The 17,989-nt window shown below is 37.2% G+C and overlaps 1 protein-coding gene across 50 annotated transcripts in view; it reads right to left on the bottom strand.

Annotated features, from left to right (window-relative positions):
* Window positions 1–227: 227 nt before the first annotated feature.
* The window catches only part of EPB41L3 (erythrocyte membrane protein band 4.1 like 3), a 259,261-nt gene continuing 241,499 nt past the window's right edge, over window positions 228–17,989 (bottom strand). For 10 of the 50 annotated variants that reach the window (XM_071208469.1, XM_071208470.1, XM_071208471.1 and 7 more), the window contains 6 exons: window positions 11,246–11,629; window positions 10,387–10,518; window positions 3,401–3,499; window positions 2,867–2,947; window positions 2,487–2,603; window positions 228–1,338 (listed from right to left, as the gene is read on the bottom strand). In XM_071208469.1, coding sequence (XP_071064570.1) covers window positions 2,493–2,603; window positions 2,867–2,947; window positions 3,401–3,499; window positions 10,387–10,518; window positions 11,246–11,629 — 807 coding nt within the window. In that variant the 3' untranslated portion in view covers window positions 228–1,338; window positions 2,487–2,492. Of the gene's footprint in view, window positions 1,339–2,486; window positions 2,604–2,866; window positions 2,948–3,400; window positions 3,500–10,386; window positions 10,519–11,245; window positions 11,630–12,217; window positions 12,341–15,054; window positions 15,130–17,989 lie in introns of all 50 variants that reach the window. The other 40 variants (XM_071208464.1, XM_071208462.1, XM_071208466.1 and 37 more) reach the window with 6 other exon arrangements.

Genomic DNA, 17,989 nt, shown 5'->3' with positions numbered 1-17,989 from the left:
TATACACACACCAAAAGGCCCTTAGACAACAGGCTTTGTTGTGGAGGCAAGATTCACTTCTTTCTAATCTCCAATACCTCGAAGGGTCCTTACACTGCGATATGATCTGTAAATGAAGGGACATCAGGAACGCACTTGAAAGAGGCCTTTCGTGTTGGCAACTGTTACCTCTGTGGTGAATATATACAATATTGAAATTATTAAATAGAGAAGGTTAGAGTCTTAGATGCATTTACCATTTTTATTTTGCTATGCAGAAATGCACATTCACCATGGGCTGCAACGCACTGACAATGGAATGGAGAATATAGATCTTCTTGAAGGCTATTTATAACTAAACACAGAATAGTTTAATTACAGTGGAAATTCTGTACAGTTTAAGGCTTGGCTCTGAACTAGACTGTAAAAATGGACCAGATTTGGAAAAAAAAACCTCTTTCAAGAAAAAGAAATCAATTGAAAAAAAAAAAAAACATGAAGAAAAAGAAAGAAAACCAAGCAACAAAATCCCATCAGGTATTTCTTGAGTCAAATTTCATAATGTAAACTAACAAATACAGGATTTCTTCCCAAAATAATGACAACTTACATATTTAGGACTTATTAGGGGACTCTGGGCAGGTTTCTGGATTGAACACAGTCCAAAGCAAAAGACAAGGAAGAAATCACATGAATATGCTAAAATCAGTGCTACCTATAATGAATTAAATTAGATACACAACGCAAGATCGTAAGCATTACATATTTTCATAGGATCAGAAGGTCATTACTGTTTATGGGTGAGAATAATAAAACCAGATGAAACAAGTACAAGATTCAAGTTGTTTACTGGATAAACTCGGTTATTGGCACATCTAATCTGTGATAAAATGACACACCAGACCTATACAGCTTCTAGCATTTTAGGGTAATCTTCACTGATCTGTAAACAAAAGATTTGTCACCTAAGGGATTGCAATTTTGTGTAGACTTCAATAATAATAAACTATGAAAGGCATGAATCCTGTATGCGTTACATGAGACCACCGTCTACACTGTTGGTTATGAACGTGCAGGTAGAGCTGAAAACTTAGACATTTTGTGAAAATTAAAAATGCTGCTCTTTTGTAATTTTTATCCTTGCTTCATGCAATATCAGTTTAGTGATGCTGATTCGGATTGCTTTATTATGGGACGATCTCTGCCAGTGTGTTTTATTAATGGTCAACATCAATTCTTCTGTATTGAAAGTTTCCATGGGCAGATTCAAGTCAATTGGGTTAGAAGAGGGAACTCCGTAGAGGCTCTGGTTTTCCTAATGGTTTGCATGACTGGATTCATGTGCAAGCTAAGTTATTCCTGTTGAAAAAAGAGTGAATGAGTTATGCACGTGAAAAGACCTGAGAAAAAGTTTTTCTCAGACTGAGGTCACACCCTCACACAATGTATCTTGCTTGTCATCAAATACCCCTCTTACAAGATCCCGAAACACTCCAGTGTAAGTCACTGCTGATGATCTGCTTTCTTTTAAATAATTACCACATCACCCAAGTGGCTGAAGCTCACTCAGGAAAACCTTATTTGCTTTCCACTTCTAAAACAGATCAGTAATTTGAATATAATGAGTGAGTTTAATTTCCTTTTTCTTTACAAGATGCCACTCGTCCATCTGTTTCTTAAACTTAATTTAGAAGTATACAACATTCAAGAGGCTCTGAGCGCATAATCAAGTAGTGCAAATACTGCATCATCTGTGGCATTCAGCAGTCAAGGGATGCTCAGGACCTCAAGCGCCCTTGCCAGGCAGGTTAGTACGCATGCCAAGTTTGTGCATACATGGAAGGAATGGTCTGTTTACAATGCTGGCCAAATAGGAGATGGAAAGGCATGCGCTTTCCAAAGGAAGGCAGGTCCACAGACTGCATCTGTGCTTCCTCCCCAGATACAAAGCTATGACAGGGGGAAAAATCACCCCAAAGAACATGAGAAATAAGATCCAAGAAGAAAGGGATTGCTCAGGTTTCAAATTAAAAGCAAAGCATAAATGGGCCATAACCAAACAGAGTTGAAGAGAATGCTTACAACGGGATAACGTTGCCATCCAAAGGGGGTGAGGGGTCTAACTTTATTTCCCTAGTATTTGGAACACACCAACTGCACCTCTCAGAACAAAACTGCCTTAGTTCTGATGAGGCCACAGGGCAAGTGAAACCAAACGTGACACTTTGAGTTTGGATCACAGAAAGAGAGCAGAGCATGGATTTAAAGGGAATGCAAGCGAGAGAACGCAAGCAGAGACTGTGCTTCTTTATTCTCTAACTGGCAGTACATGCAAAATGTCCACAAGGATGGAGCCTCCAAATCTGAAACAAACCAGCACCCGCAAATCGATGTGACAACTTCCTGGTCACCAACCAGCTGTACAAATGCCAGTGAGAGAAGAAAGGAGAGGACGTGCCAACATGCCACATGCCAGCCGAGCCTGAAAAACCAGTGTTGCCTCTTACCTGCGGTCAATCCTCTCCATCTTCTGGTGTGATCTCTGTCTCTTTATGGACCACTACTTTGGTCACTGACATGTCAGGGTGCTGCTCTTTGGCCTCTTTAATTGCCTGAGCCAGCGCCTATCCCCGAGAAATCACAGAAGGGCAAAAACAAAAAGGAAGTGGGACATGCATGATCAGTAGCAAGGAGACTTATGAGCCAGATCTATAGGCACAATTTACAAATGAGGGACAATGATTACCATAAGAAATCTTGTCATAGGTTGGAAAGCTATCTCAATTTTTTTTTTAAGGATTCATGCTGGTTTATAAGAATAGTATTGCAAATACGAGAGCCAACAACTATTTCTCTGCCAGCGCATTTACCATTTCTCTCACACTACCTGGTCGTGGTCGATATCTGCATCTCCTGTGATGACAATTCTCTTCTCGATCCTTGTCTCTGAAATGCCTCCTTTCACAGTCTGAAAGGAACCAAGACAAGCCTTATTGCATTCACTCCCTTGGAGGGACCGTCACTGACCATGACAGGGGATGGCAGAAAATGCCAACAGGGTTTGAAGTAACACCATTCTTCAAGAAGAGAAATAGAAGTCTACCTATGGTAGATATTCACAACTGCTAATTTCAGGAACTAGGATGTTTTTGGTTTGGATGCCCAACATTTCTGGGAAACCTACCATATGCCACATGCTAGAATCAATGTTAAGCAATGGCTATTGGAATGTATATTCCTGATCAGGACATGAGGACAAAGGCATCATAAACATAGCAGTTGGAAAACCCTCACTGCATCTTTCCTGGCATCCTGATATTGAAGTAGGCTACCTGCTTGGGTTGCCCAACCTGTAAGAGGTTTTGAATGAGCACCTTTCTCCAACTTGAGGCACATTCCTCTCTGCTGCCTTGCCACTTACTTTGGTGATGTGGGTGGTGGTGGTGGTACTGGTGGTTTCAGATGTGATCGTCTGAGCACTCATCAGCACCCCTGGTTCCAAATCCGCACTGGGATCAACCTGAATAAGTGAAGGACACCCATTAAGATAGAGGGTAATTTAAACCACTGTGATTGTTTAACTCCTACAGCCACTGTGCTAGTCTTTTAATCAGCATCTTGGAGCTGCTGTTAATAGAGAAGTATTACCGTAGTTAATTATCATTAAAAACCCAGAACTTTAGAAATGAACTGTGGGTGGATGAGTTTACCTAGACCTACATAAGGATAATTTTCCTTATGTAGGTCGAGGGAAATTGGTTTCTTAGCCCTTTTCAACATTTTGATACCTGAAAATCTGCTAAAGTCACTTGTGCTCCATGATCAGTAATAAAATTACTGCACTATTTTTTTTTTATTAGAGAAGTTGTGGGTTTACAGATCATGTATGAGATAGAGGATTCCCATATACCACCCTATTATTAATACCTTGCACTTGTGTAGTGTCTTTGTTTCAATTGATGAAAACACTTTTTTATAATTGTACTATTACCTATAGTCTATGGTTTATCTTAGGGTTCACTATTTGCATAGCACAGTTTCATGGATATAAAAAAAATTCTATTACCATATATACAACCTAACATTTCCTCTTTAAACCACTTTCATACAATTCAATGCCATCCATTCCACGTTCACAATGCTGTGCTACCATCACCACCAGCCATTACCAAAACATTTCCATCATCAAAAACAGGAACACTACCTTTTAAGCCTTAACTCCCTATTTCCTAACCTTACCCCATCTCGTGGTAATCTGTATTCTAGATTCTGACATGAGGTTGCTTATTATAATTATTTCAAATCAGTAAGATCATGTAATTTTTGTCCTTTTGTGTCTGGCTTATTTCACTCAACATGGTATCTTCCCGGTTCATCTATGTTGTTCATTCCTCTTTACAGCTGAATAATAATCCATTATTAGTATATACTACATTTCATTTATCCATTCATTGGTTGATTGACATTTGGGTTGCTTCCATCTTTTTGCAATTGTGAATAATGCTGCTATGAGCAATGGTGTGCAAATATTGTTTGAGACCCTGCTTTGAGTTCTTTTACATATATACCTAGAAGTGGGATTGCTGCGTCATGTGGTAATTGTATACTTAACTATCTGAAAAACTGCCAAACTGTCTTCCACAGCAGCTGTACCATTTTAGATCCACTGCCACCAGGGATCAATCAATGCTTTTTTCTGCATGCTCTCCAACACTTGTAACTTTCTGTTTTTGTTTTTTTGTTTTCAATAGTAACCATTCTAGTGGGTGTGAAATGGTATCTCATTGTGGTTTTGATGTGCATTTCCCTGATAGCTGATGATGTCGAGCATCTTTTCATGTGCTTTTTGTCCATCTGTATATATTCTCTGGAGAGACGTCTATTCAAATCTTTTGCCATTTTTAAATCGGCAAATTTAAATTGGGTTATCTTTTCATTAAGTTAAGGGATTTTAAAATATATTCTGTATATTAAACCTGTATTGATATGTGATTTCTAAATATTTTCTCCAATTGTATAGGTGGTTGTTTTACTTTCGTGATGAAGTCCTTTGAGACAAACATTTTAAATTTTGATGAGGTCCCCTTTACATATTTTTTTCTTTTTTTGCTAGTGCTTTGGGTCTGAAGTCCAATAAACCACTGCCTATCACAAGGTCCTAAAGATGCTTTCTTCAAGGAGTTGATAGTTCTGGCTCCTGTCTTTAAGTCTTTGATCCATTTTGAGTTGATTTTTATATAAGGTATAAAGTAGGGGTGCGCCTCCATTCTTTTGCAAATGGAGGTCCAGGTTTCCTGGTACCACTTGTTGAAAAGATTATTCTTTCTCAAATGAATGGTCTTTGCCCCCTTGTCTCAAATCAATGGGTCATAAATGTGATGGGTGATTTCTGAGCTCTCAATTCCTTTCCTTTGGTCTATATGTTTATCCTTGCGCCAGTACCATGCTGTCTTGATTACTGTAATTACAGTAAGATCAGGAAGTATGAGTCCTCCAACTTCATTATTCTTTTTCAAAATGGCTTTGACTATTTGGGGTCCCTTAACCTTCCAAATAAATTTGATTGGGTTTTCCAGTTCTTCAAAAAAAGATGTTGGAATTTTGATTGAATGATTTTGGGTAGAACTGACATCTTAATAATATTTAGTCTTCCAATTCATGAACATGGAATGTCCTTCACTTTATTTTGTGGTATTTGATTTCTTTTAGCAATGTTTTGTAGTTTTCTGTGTATAAGTTCTTTACATCCTTGGTTAGATTTATTCATAGGCATTTGATTCTTTTAGTTGTTACTGTAAATGGAATTTTTTCTTGATTTCTTCTTCTGTTTGTTCATTGCTTGTGTATAGAAACACTACTAATTTTTGGATGTTGATCTACTATGCCATGTTGCTGAATTCATTTATTAGCTCTAGGAGCTTTGTTGTAGACTTTTCAGGATTTTCTGTATTCAGGATCATGTCATCAGCAACTGGGGAAAGTTTTACCTCTTCCTTTCCAATTTTGGAGGCCCTTTAGTTCTTTTTCTTGCCTAATCCATTACAATATTGAATAGCAGTAGTGACACTGGGCATCCTTGTCTTGCTTCTGATCTTAGGGAAAGCTTCCAGTCTTTCACCATTGAGTACAATGTTAGCTATGGGTTTTTCACATATGTCCTTTATTATGTTGAGGAAGTTTCCTTCTATTCCTAGTGCCCTAAGTTTTGATTCTTGTTTTTGTTTTTTATCAAGACGGGGTACTGGATTTTGTCAAGTGCTTTTTCTGCATCAATTGAGATCATGTGTTTTTTTCCCCTTCATTCTGTTAATGTAGTGTATGTATTACATTGCTTTAATGTTGAATCACCCTTGCTTACAGGAATAAATCACACTTGATTTATGGTTTATAATTCTTTTAATGTGCTCTTATATTTGTTTTGTAGTATTTTGTTGAGGATTTTTGCATCTATATTCATGAGAAATATTGGTCTGTAATATTCTTTTCCTATGTTAGCTTTATCTGGCTTTGGGAGGGGGGCAATGATGGCCTCATAGAATGAATTAGTTTTTGGAAGAGAGTGAGCAGAACTGGAGTTAAGTTTTGGGATCTTTGGTAGAATTTCCTTGTGAAGCCATCTAGCCTTGGGCTTTTCTTTGTTGTCAGGTTTTTGATTACTGATTCATTAGTCTTTGGATAATTGTACTGTTGACATCTTCCATTTCTTCTTGAGTCAATATAGGTGGTTTGTATGTTTTTACGAATTTGCCCATTCCATCTAGATTATCTAATTTGTTGGTATATAGTTGTTCATAGTATCCTCTTATAGTCCTTTTTTTTTCAGCAGTGTCAGTAGTAATGTTCCCTTTTTCATTTATTTTAGATATCCGTGTCCTCATTCTTTTATTCTTCATCAGTCTAGCTAAAGGTTTGTCCATTTTATCGATCTTTTCAAAGGACCAACTTTTGTTTTTATTGATTCTGTTCTTTTTTATTCTGTTTCATTTATCTCCACTCTAATCTTTATTTCCTTCCTTCTACTTGCCTGGGGTTTAGTTTGTTCTTTTGTAGTTCTTCTAATTTTGAGGGAAGGTCTCTGATATGAAGTCTTCTCTTTTAATGTAAGTATTCAGAGTTATAAATTTCCCTCTCAGAACTACCTTCATGTATCCCTTAGGTTTTATGTTGTATTTTTATTTTCATTATCTCATATTTCCTATTTTCTCTTGTGCTTTCCTTTTAAACCCACTGGGTGTTTTAGTTTCCACATACTTGAGAATTTTCCATTTCTCCTACTGTTAAATGATTTCTAGCTTCATTCCATTGTGGTCAGAGAAGATACATGGTATGATTTCCTATGGTTGAATTTATTGACACTTCTTTTGTGAACTAAGATATGATATATCTTGGAGAATGATTCATGTACACTCACGAAGAAATGTGTATTCTGTTGTTGGGTGAATTGTTCTTTATACACCTGTTAGGTCTAGTTGGTTTAGAGGATTAGTCAAGTCTTCTACTTCCTTACTGATCTTCTGTTTAGATGTTTTATCAAAAGTAGTATTTTATAAAGTCTCTTGCTATTAACATGGAACCAATAACTTCTCCCTTCAAATCTGTCAGTATTTGCCTCATATTTTGGGGCTCTGCTGTTAGGTTAATATATATATTTATAATTGTTACATCTTCTTATTGAATTGTCCCTTTTATCAATATATAATCGCCATCCTTTTCCTGCATAACTATTTTTGACTTAAAGTCTATTTTATCTGATATTAGTGTAGCTACTCCTGCTCTGTTTTGGTGGGTACTTGTCAAGGTATATTTTTTCCTATCCTTTCATTTTCAACCTATTTATGTCTTTGAATTTAAGGTGAGTTCCTTACAGACAACATATATTTGGATCATACTCTTATCTATTCTGCCTATCTCTGCCATTTAGACTGAAGAGTTCAGTTCATTTTCATTTAAAGTTACAACTGATAATGCAGGACTTGCTTCTGACATTCTATTTAGTCTTTGTATGTCATACCTTTTTTGTGCCTCAATTCTTTTGTTAATATCTGCTTTTATATTTATTTGATTTTTGGGTTGTGCTGCTCATTGTTATCTGGATGTATTTTTCCTATTTCTTTCTTGTGGTTACCATGGGGTCAAAATTTAACATCCTAAAACATATATAACAATCATATTTGGTTTGATTTATACCCCGTCATGGCCCCATGTTTTTGTATTTACTGCCAATTATATCTTTTGTAACACTGTACATCTAAAACCATAGATTTATCATATTATGCATTTGCATTTTAGCACCTGTAGAAAGGAACAACTGGAGTTATATATCCAAAAATACAATAAAATAGAGCTGGCATTTATAATTACCCAAATAGTTATCAGATGTCTTCATTTCTTTATGCTACTATGAACCTCTAACATACTTTCCTTTCAGTCTCAAGAGCTCCCTTTAGTACTGCTTGTAAGGCAGGTCTAGTGATGATGAACTGTCAGCTTTTGTTTGTCTGGAATATCTTAATCGCTCCCCCATTTTTGAAAGAAAGCCTTGATGGATATAAAATTTTTAGGCTGGCAATTGTTTTCTTTCAGTTATGTATGTATTTCAACCCACTACCTTTTTGCCTCCATGGTCTCTTGATGAGAAATCAGCACTCAATTTAATTGGGACTCCCTAGTACACAATGCATTGTTTTTCTCCTGCCGCTTTAACTTTCAGAACTCTCTCCTTATTCTTTGCAATCAACTTTGGTCAAAATATCACCAGCTGTGTTTCTCTTCATGTTTATCTTGTTCAGCATTTTCCAAGCTTCTTAGATGTGTATATTCACATCTTTTGTTATGTTTGGGAAGTTCTCTGTCATTATTTCTTTGAATATTCCTTCTGCCCCCTTCTCTCTTTATCCTTCTCTCATTATGCATATACTGGTAAGCTTGATGGTGTCCCAGAGGTCTCTTCGGTTGTTTTTGCTGTTTATAATTCTCTTTTAATTTCAAGGGACTCATTTCAAGTATCTTGTCTTCAAGTTTGCTGATTCTTTCTTCTGCCAGCTCTAATCTGCCAGTGATGCCTTCCTGGGAATTTTTCATTTCAGTTATTGTGGTCTTTAACTTCTCTAGTTCTGTTTGGTTCCTTTTAAAAATTTCTTTTTGAGATTCTCATATATCTCATTCACTGTTTTCCTGATATCCTTTCACTCTCTTTCTGTATATTCCTTCATCTCCTTGAGCTTATGGAAGTTCATTTTTAGAAAGTCTTTATCTGGTAGTTCCATAGTCTGATCTTCAATGGTGTTTTCTGGATTATCCTCCTCCTTTAGATGGACCATTATTTCCTGTTTGTCTTGTAATCTTTTGATGTACACTGTACATTTTAATATTTTAAAATGTTAACTCTGGTATTTATTCCCTGAGATGTTTGTCTGCTGAGTTTGTAATCACTTGGTGATAAGAGATTTTCTTGAGTCTCAGCCCTCTTATCTAGAAGGTCTACCCAAGGTCCCTGTCTTTCTGTGCTTGTGACATTCCTGGGCTTTTGCTTGTTAGTGTTTTCATAGTTTTTCTGTTTACAGGAGTTTGAATGCCCCTTCTGCTTCCCAGGAGAGAGACCTTCTCCCTCTCCTGGCTGTTTACAGCAGGTAAGTCTTTGACCTAGGCTGTCTGCTTTAGTTTTTTCTTATACTGCTTTCATTGTCTCAAGTTGCTTTTGCTTGGAAGGTAAATTCTGGGAGGGAAGCATACTGGAAAGGAAATTCCCAAGACAGTCTTTCCCAGCTGGAATAAGGGCAGTGACCCACGAAAGGGTTGCAGACTGGCTCCAAAATGCTCTGGGCAGTAGGGATAAGGAAGGGTGGCAGAAGCTTCTTTCACAGATCCCCAAAGCTACACTTTCTTTGGGGCACCTCTTTCTGGGGCAGTTCAGAACATTGGCTGCCCTCAGAGCTGGTCACCCAGTGATCCAAAATCGCTAATCAAAATCTGTGATCACTGATTGGACCATGCCCACCTTGGAGTAGTAGATTTTTATGGCACTTTTTGTCACCAACAAGATAGCCAGTGGCCATACCCTCCCAAAGGCCTGCTATGAGAGTGGGGTATGGGAAATGCCACATGGAAAGCAATTATCCATAATCTACCAGCCTCCTTCTCTTCCATGTATGCCGTACAGGGTCCTACTGGTCTCCAGAATCTTGAAATAGTTGTTCTGGTGAAGGGACTGAATCCTGGAGCTTGCTACTCTACTATCTTCCAATAATCCCCTTTACTGTACCACTCTTGAGAGAGACAGACAGTCTGACTGCTGGATTCTTTCTAAGTCTAATGAATTAAATACCATACAGTTTTACTTAAAGGTCCAAGCTATAAAAAGAAGTAACATATAAAGTGCTAAGCACCAGAACTCATAGGCTGACTTACCTGTGATGATTCATATGTTATGGTTTTGGTTTCTGTATGAACTACTGGCACTTCCTTGGTAGAAATTTCTAGCTTTACTCCTCCTGGTGAAACACTACCGAAACTGATGGCTTCTGTCTTCACAGTTGATGACTGTGCCAACGGGAAGAAAGTAGAGTGGTTTTATAGTTTGCACAAATACATATATTTCCCACAGAGATATGAAATAGTTTAGACGTTACATGGCAGTAAATTGAGGAATGAAGTAACAGATATATATGCAACAGCCTCCCAAAATTCCATACAATATTTTATATTGAATGTTTTAGGTAATAAACATTTTGAAAGAAATTAAATCTCTTTATGTCCCCTTCTTCTATCACAAACTAATCTTAATAGATTAAATGCCATAAGCCTTTAATAACTTCTTAGAAAGTAGGAACAAATAATAAGACATTAACTCCCCCCACAAATAGTTCATGAATCTTAATAAAACAAGATTAAGAATAAGTTCTGGCATTTGGCAACTGGGCAAGCATTGTTTTGACCCTTTTAGAAAAGTATACTCAGAATTTTTTTTTTCAAATTTTCTAATATTTTGGCCAACTATGCATTCCCCAGGTTCACTGTCAATTTCAATATTTACCATGAGACTAGTTTCCTCATACTATACATTATTAATAATCAACATATATGTCTATGTGTGACCCAAAAGATGGAAACCAGCATGGGGACAAATAATTGCCATGTAAGAAGGAAATATGAGGAGAAACAAACTATACTAGGAAAATACAGAAGACTAAACTCAGCTCCACCTTTATATTAATTTTGGAGAGAATGATATAAGTGTTTTACTTTAGTACTAAAAATAACTAGTTACCTCAAAATGAGGTTTCCGTTCCACAGTTTCAGTAACATGGATTGTCGTACTCTGCTTGTCCTCTTGCTCATGGGAAGCTGTGGCTGTTTCCTCCTGTTCGAGAACAGCTTTATCAGCCACCTCCTTTTTCTCCTCTTTTGCCCCCTCAGTCAGAGCAGAGCCCTCCTTCCCTTTGACACTAGATACATCAGCAGATGCTGCCTGTGCTACAGCATCCACATCATCTCCAGCTGCGTAAGATGCATCCCCACTTGCATGGACATTCATCACATGTCTTTCCTCCACCAACACGGTTTCCTGCACAACCTTCTCAGTGCTCAGTGGCTGGTGGTGCTGAGGTGTTTCTGTGTCTGTTTTGCTGGACTCCGTCTTGGTTTCCATTTTCTGCATGGAAGTAGAGTGTGGTGTCAGAATGACTCTCCCCAAACCAAAAGTCATAAAAACTAAAGAAGCCATTCAGCAGGATGCCTAAGGCCAGTGTCAAGTGATTATAATTAGAAATACTTATAGAAAATAGAAATCAGCTTGCATCCTCCCTGCCAGGATCTTTCGTGCCTGCCCTCCATCCCCAACACATATACATTCAAATCTATGCTGCTACTGCAGAATATTCACAAAAGCAGCAGAATGCAGTATAAAATGCAATTAAAAAATAAAAACCAAAAGCATTGTAGTACATTCACCTTGGTTGTGGCTGCTTTCATAGACCCCGTAGGTAAGATAAAATGCCTCTAAAATTCAGAGCTATTAAACTTGCTCAACATGGTTATCTTTTGAATATCTTAGGTATATTCTTGAAATGGAACTAAAAGCATTATGCCAAACACATGAAACAGGCACAAAAGAAAACCACTGAGGACACATTTGAGGTATGTAAGCAAAGCCACTTGGATGCAAAACACACACCTAAAAAGGCACAAAGAAACACAAAGGGCACAGGTAGAAACACCAAGGATGGAATCAAATGGCCACCTGAACCCAGGTTTGGGAAGTAGAAGAAACCCCTCCTATGAATTCTGTTGGTTTTCTTGCGGATTCTAATAAACTGAAGATTTCAGAGCCATCCATGAGTTTTTCACCAGAAGACTGTTTAGTCTGAGTGAACAAAGAAATGTAGAGTCAAGCACAATAGACAGAGAAAGAGACATTCACACATACAGATTGTTAAACAAATTTGTAGGCAGAGGGAAAAAGGGAGGAGGGATGAAGGAATTGAAGATACGAGTTTGGAAAAGAATGGGAAATAAAATAGCAAATTGAAGTGACCATGTGCTTTTTTTTTTTTTTTTTTTTTTTTTTTTCCGGAAAGCAGAGAAAGTTATAAGGATTGGGGCGTTGCTGGTTTAAGCAGATCATTTTATCCTTCATTTGCAAGCCACAGCAGCACTATAACATCTTGGAAACAAGGAGCTGGAAACACAACAAAAGTGTTGGAATGCCCATGTTGGACTGCGGTATTGATTTAACTATATTTAAAAAAAAATAAAAAATAAACTATAAAAAAAGCTGGGTTGGCTGCTCTCAACATAAAGCCAAGCGGCAAGAGAAACCAAAAGATTCAGGGTAGAAGGGCACTGCTTCAAAAAAAAAAAAAAAAGTCATGCTTGAATCTGAAACTGTGGCCCCAACGCAAGCCACTGGTTACCACTACTCGGGAAGACGACTCAGTAATGAAGTGAGCAGTAGCGATGGTGAAGCCCGGGTCCTGGGAATATCTCCACTCGGACAGGCTCTTCCTTCTGGGACCGAAGAGTCCCACTTTCAAGGCTTCGCTCTCTGGTGCTTGCTCTGTTTTGCTGTACTGTACACTCTCCAGTCCACTGTAGTAGCCCATGTCCCTCTCCAGCTTCGGGGCTTTTTTGAGGTCGTCTTCATCGGGGCTCTGCTGTCGAGATTCAGCTTCCTCTATGGGTGTCAGGGATTCTGACAACTTCCTCCTTGTTGGTTGGACGTCAGGCCCTCTCTTGGATTTCTCATTGGAGGTGGCTTCCAGGATCTCGTATTCCGCCGTGACTGGAATGATCTTCACCGTCTCTGACACCCCTCTCTCCATTTTCTGAAGAGCTTCCAGAGCGGATGCCTGTGCTACTTTCTCCCCTTCTTTAGCTTTCCCCGTCATAGTAACAATTTTTCCGGACACAGTGTCGTAGGATTTTCCTAGGGTGTATATTTTCTGTTTGCTTTCTTCTTTCAGTTGCATTTCTCGCGCCAGGTCATCGAAGCTATGCATCTCAATGGCCCCGGATTTTAGGATGTCGGCTGGGATGTCACCAGCTTTCGTGCTCAGAGTGACCACCTTGTAAGTCACAATCTTTTTCGAATCACCATCCACTACCTCGGTGGGTATTTTGTCTACAATAACCCAATCCTCTGTGCCCTATATTTGAAATATAAAAGCTACATTAGAAATTCTGATGGTACCTCATTTCTAAAACAAGAATCCTTCAAGAAAATGAGGGTGACAGCTAGACTTGGGTCTGTGATGTAGCCACGAAGGGCTGCTGTTCTTATCGAATAATTATGGCTGTAATCGTGTCTCATCTGAAGTTTATAAATTATGACCAACTTGAAATATGTTTTGCACATAGAGTTGCACTTTTAGATGTCTTTAAATAGGACCATAAACATACTTTGGTCATCAATTTTTCAAGATATATATTTGACCATATACTAAATGTCTGGTCATTTTACATTTCAAGATTAAGTATTACTGAGATTGTTGTCTGTGTTATTTAGTTCTACTTGCACAGACACAAAGTTTTCCATTTTAAATGTAATACTGTACTTCATGTCTTTTTGCCAGCATCCCACACATTTCTGTAAATATAATTTTGTTTGTATATTAGAGGGGGATCAACTCCACCCCAAAGCATTTATCATCCAATAAATACTGAATATACATGTTCCAGGTATTTTAATGAAATATTTCCCCCAGTGGGGCATTGTTGGAGTCTCTTATAAATAGACTATTGTGATCTGTACCATGTCCATATTTATTTATAACTGAAGTTCAATGTGTTAGCAACTTCTCTGCCACTTTCCTTAGTGTTAGGTCCAACAAGGCAGAAGAATTGAAAGTTAAGAGATCTTTGCATTCAGAAGACTTAATAGGATGTGACCAGGCAGATGAAATGATTAATAGGTTACAGAGGGTTGAGAAATTAAACCAGGAGCAGGTGAGTGCCTTGGTTTACATTTTAAACTAGGATGCTTTCTACTTTCGTATTTATTATAGCCTGAAAGCTTAGATCTAAGAAATACATGTGCCTTAAGAAAAATGACTCTAGATTCAGCTTTATGTAGGTACTGAATTAAATGAAATGAACTTAAAAATAACCTCTAGGATTGACAGGACAGTTTTCTGGAAAATTATTTGACAAGAAGTAACCACAGAGCCAGCAGAATCTCCTCCTTTAGCATTTTCCTTATCACATTTGGCTAGTGGAAAAGAATCAAAACTTTCAAAATCAATCAAGATCATCTAAATTAGCATTGCTCTATGGTTAAAAACAGATAGTAAAAAGTTTCAATAAGATTATTAATGAGAAAGCCTAGTCATAATGCTCCAATGTCAGACAGATAGAATCACCTAGAGGTAGAAGTCATAAAGAAACACTGGAAAACTGATTACTAGAATATTAAGAAAATTCTTTCTCCCCTTCCCCAAAGTTTAGGCAAAAATTATATACCTACCTTAGTTTTTATTCATGATACAGTTAAAAAGGAAAATAAAAACTAAAGACATTATAATGACACTGAAGCCTGAAGAGCAACTCTTTTTGGAAAATTCTTTTGTATTTGTTTTTTACCTGAGACTCAAGGAATGAAGGACTTCCTTGCTGCAAAAATATAACTTTTTCAGAAATCTCTCTTTCTTCTTTGGTCTGTTTGAATAAAGGGGGTTGGGTTGGAGAAGAGGAAGTAGACAGTTTCCAAAAAGGCAAGTTAGGAGGAGAGTTCTTTTACTGTGCTATATATATAGTATATATACATTCAAAATATTCACTCATATTTTTCCTGAAGTAGATTATCATTTAATTGGTAAAATGGTCTGAAACGATCTTAAAACTTAATAACAATTTCCAAAGGGTAACATTTTTTTCTGAGACTTTGATGTTTCTATGACTCAAATATTTTTCACTTCTACCGACAAAGAACAGGCAAGAGTGATGTAAAGGGCTTCCTGGCGTTTGAAAAGCGTTTATCTGTATCTGTGGCAAGGCCATAAAAGTGAGTAATAAAAGAAAATATTTAAAAAATTTTAAAAGCTGACATTAGGAATAAACAGCTTCAGTCCTATTTCTGACAAGTATGCCATCTGATCTAGCGGTACCCAGATGAACAGGGGTTACTGCATTAACCACTAATGTGAACCAACCAGTTATACATAAGTCAACTTCTTTACTGTCCCACAAGTAAACATAAAAGAAACACTCAGGGTTATAAGCTTTCGGTGAACTTTCATAACATGGTGAATAATTAGTTATATCAAATCATACTTGCCTTTAACAAGTACATTTAAGAAAGAAACGTTCAAGTGAGTATGTCATGTTTTTCCACTTTTTTAAGGAGGTACCAGGGACTGAACACAGGACCTTACACATAGGAAGCAGGCCCTCAAACCACTGAGCTACACCTGCTCCCCTAAAAACTACTTTTTAATCTTTTGTTAATTTGGCATTAATATTATTAAATTTTATTAAATTGGCATGATTCGAGTGGTACTACATCCGCTACTGGACTTATCTATGCACAGCAGACACTGCCCTAGAGTGGGGACAGAAAGCATGTTTCGGAAGAATAACTAATCTGAAAAATAATGGAAATTGCAAAGCTTCTGGAAGAATGGAACTCTTTAAGTAAATCATATTGTTGTAAACGGTATGATTTTATCAGAACGAAAATTCCTTTTTGTCTACAAATCTATACTGTATATAATCATTTACTGCAAGGAATTTCAGGGGAGCCTCTGGAATATTTTTTTGACAGACATATTGACAGATTTTAATAGCATTTACTCATATACCCCTTGTAAATAAGGGACAAATAAGCCATTTTCAGAAGAGAAAAAAAAAATCCTATTTTGGTGCATTTTGGAGGAAGCTATTGGAAAAGATAAAATGTACCATATGGTGTCATTAAATGCAGATTTTTCTTTCATATTTTACTTTTAATTGTAGCTCTTTTTCAAACAGAAATTAGAAACAGAGAAGAAAGGTCAAAATTATAGGTACTTTTCAAAATAACACTGCCAAGCCTATAATTATAGTCACGGAGCTAAACATTGTTCCTGTGATGAAAGCTTTATTTAAAACAAAACAAAAGCCAGCAACAGTGGTTTTCAGCATATACTGTTATCTGACATTAATTTCAAAAACATCTATGTGATATGATTGAAAATGTCAATGCTGACTGTATTTAGGAATGTGTAAATCCAATTACAGAAAAAGGTGTAATATAAGGGGCGAGATTTAAAAAAAAAAATTTTTTTTTTGAAGTACCAGGCTGGGGATTGAACCCAGGACCTCTTATGTGGGAAGCTGGCACTCAACCACTGAGACATATCGGCGCTACTGAGTTGGTTTTTTCCACTTGTTTGCTTGTTGTTTTGTTTTTTGTTTGTTGGTTGTTAGGAGGCTCAGGGGACCGAACTCAGGACTTCTCAATTGGGAAGCAGGTGCTCAACAGCTTCAGCCACATCAACTCCCCTATTTATGTCCCCTATAAGAGCCAGAATAACCGGACATTCAGATGCAAACAAATGAATCTAGATAATGACCTCACATCTTTCACAAAAATTAACTCAAGAACTAAATGTAAAATGCAAAACTATAAAACTTCTAGAAGCTAACAGGAGAAAATTCAAATGACCTTGGGTTTGGAAAAGTGTGATTCATGGAAAACAAAATGGATAAACTGGACTTCATTAAAATTAAAAATGTTAAAGACAGGGAGCAGATATGGCTCAAGCAGTTGAGTGCTTGCATCCCACATGGGAGGTCCCAGATTCGGTTCCTGGTGCCTCCTAAAAGAAGACAAAGAACGAGCAGAGATCGAACAAAAACAAGCAATGAGAAAAAATAACAAGTAGACAATGAGCCAAAAAAAAAAAAAATTGAGCAGACAATTTATGCACAAACGAGCAAATAGACAAGGAAGCCATCTGGCGGGGAGAGGATGTGAAAGACAGTGTTAAGAGAATGAAAAGATAAGCCACAGATGGGAGAAAATATTTGTAAAACACATCTGATAAAGGATTTATATCCAACATATATAAAGAACTTTAAAAGCTCAATAAGAAAATATACTCAATTAAAATATGGAGAAAACATTTGAACAGACACCTCACCCAAGAAGACATACAGATGGCGAGTAAGCATATGAAAAGATATTCAACATCATGTATCATTAGGGACTTACAAATTAAAACAACAATGAGACACCACGACATATCTATTTGAATGGCTAAAACCTAAAAAACGTACAAAACCAAATGCTTATAAGGATGTGGAGCAACTGAAGTGCCCAATTCATTGCTGGTGGGAATGCAAGATGGTGCAGCCACTTTGGAAGACAATTTGACAGTTTATTCTAAAGCTTAATATAGGTTTACTACATGTAAAAGCAATTACACTCCTAGTTATTTATCCAAAGGAGTTAATACTTATGTCCACACAAAAACCTGTACATGAATGTTTATAGTCACTTTATTCCTAATTACCCAAACCTGAATCCACCAAGATG

Source organism: Dasypus novemcinctus, chromosome 16, assembly GCF_030445035.2.
Source record: "Dasypus novemcinctus isolate mDasNov1 chromosome 16, mDasNov1.1.hap2, whole genome shotgun sequence".
Classification (NCBI taxonomy): Eukaryota; Metazoa; Chordata; class Mammalia; order Cingulata; family Dasypodidae; genus Dasypus; species Dasypus novemcinctus.
This window is presented reverse-complemented; position numbering and strand designations above follow the sequence as displayed.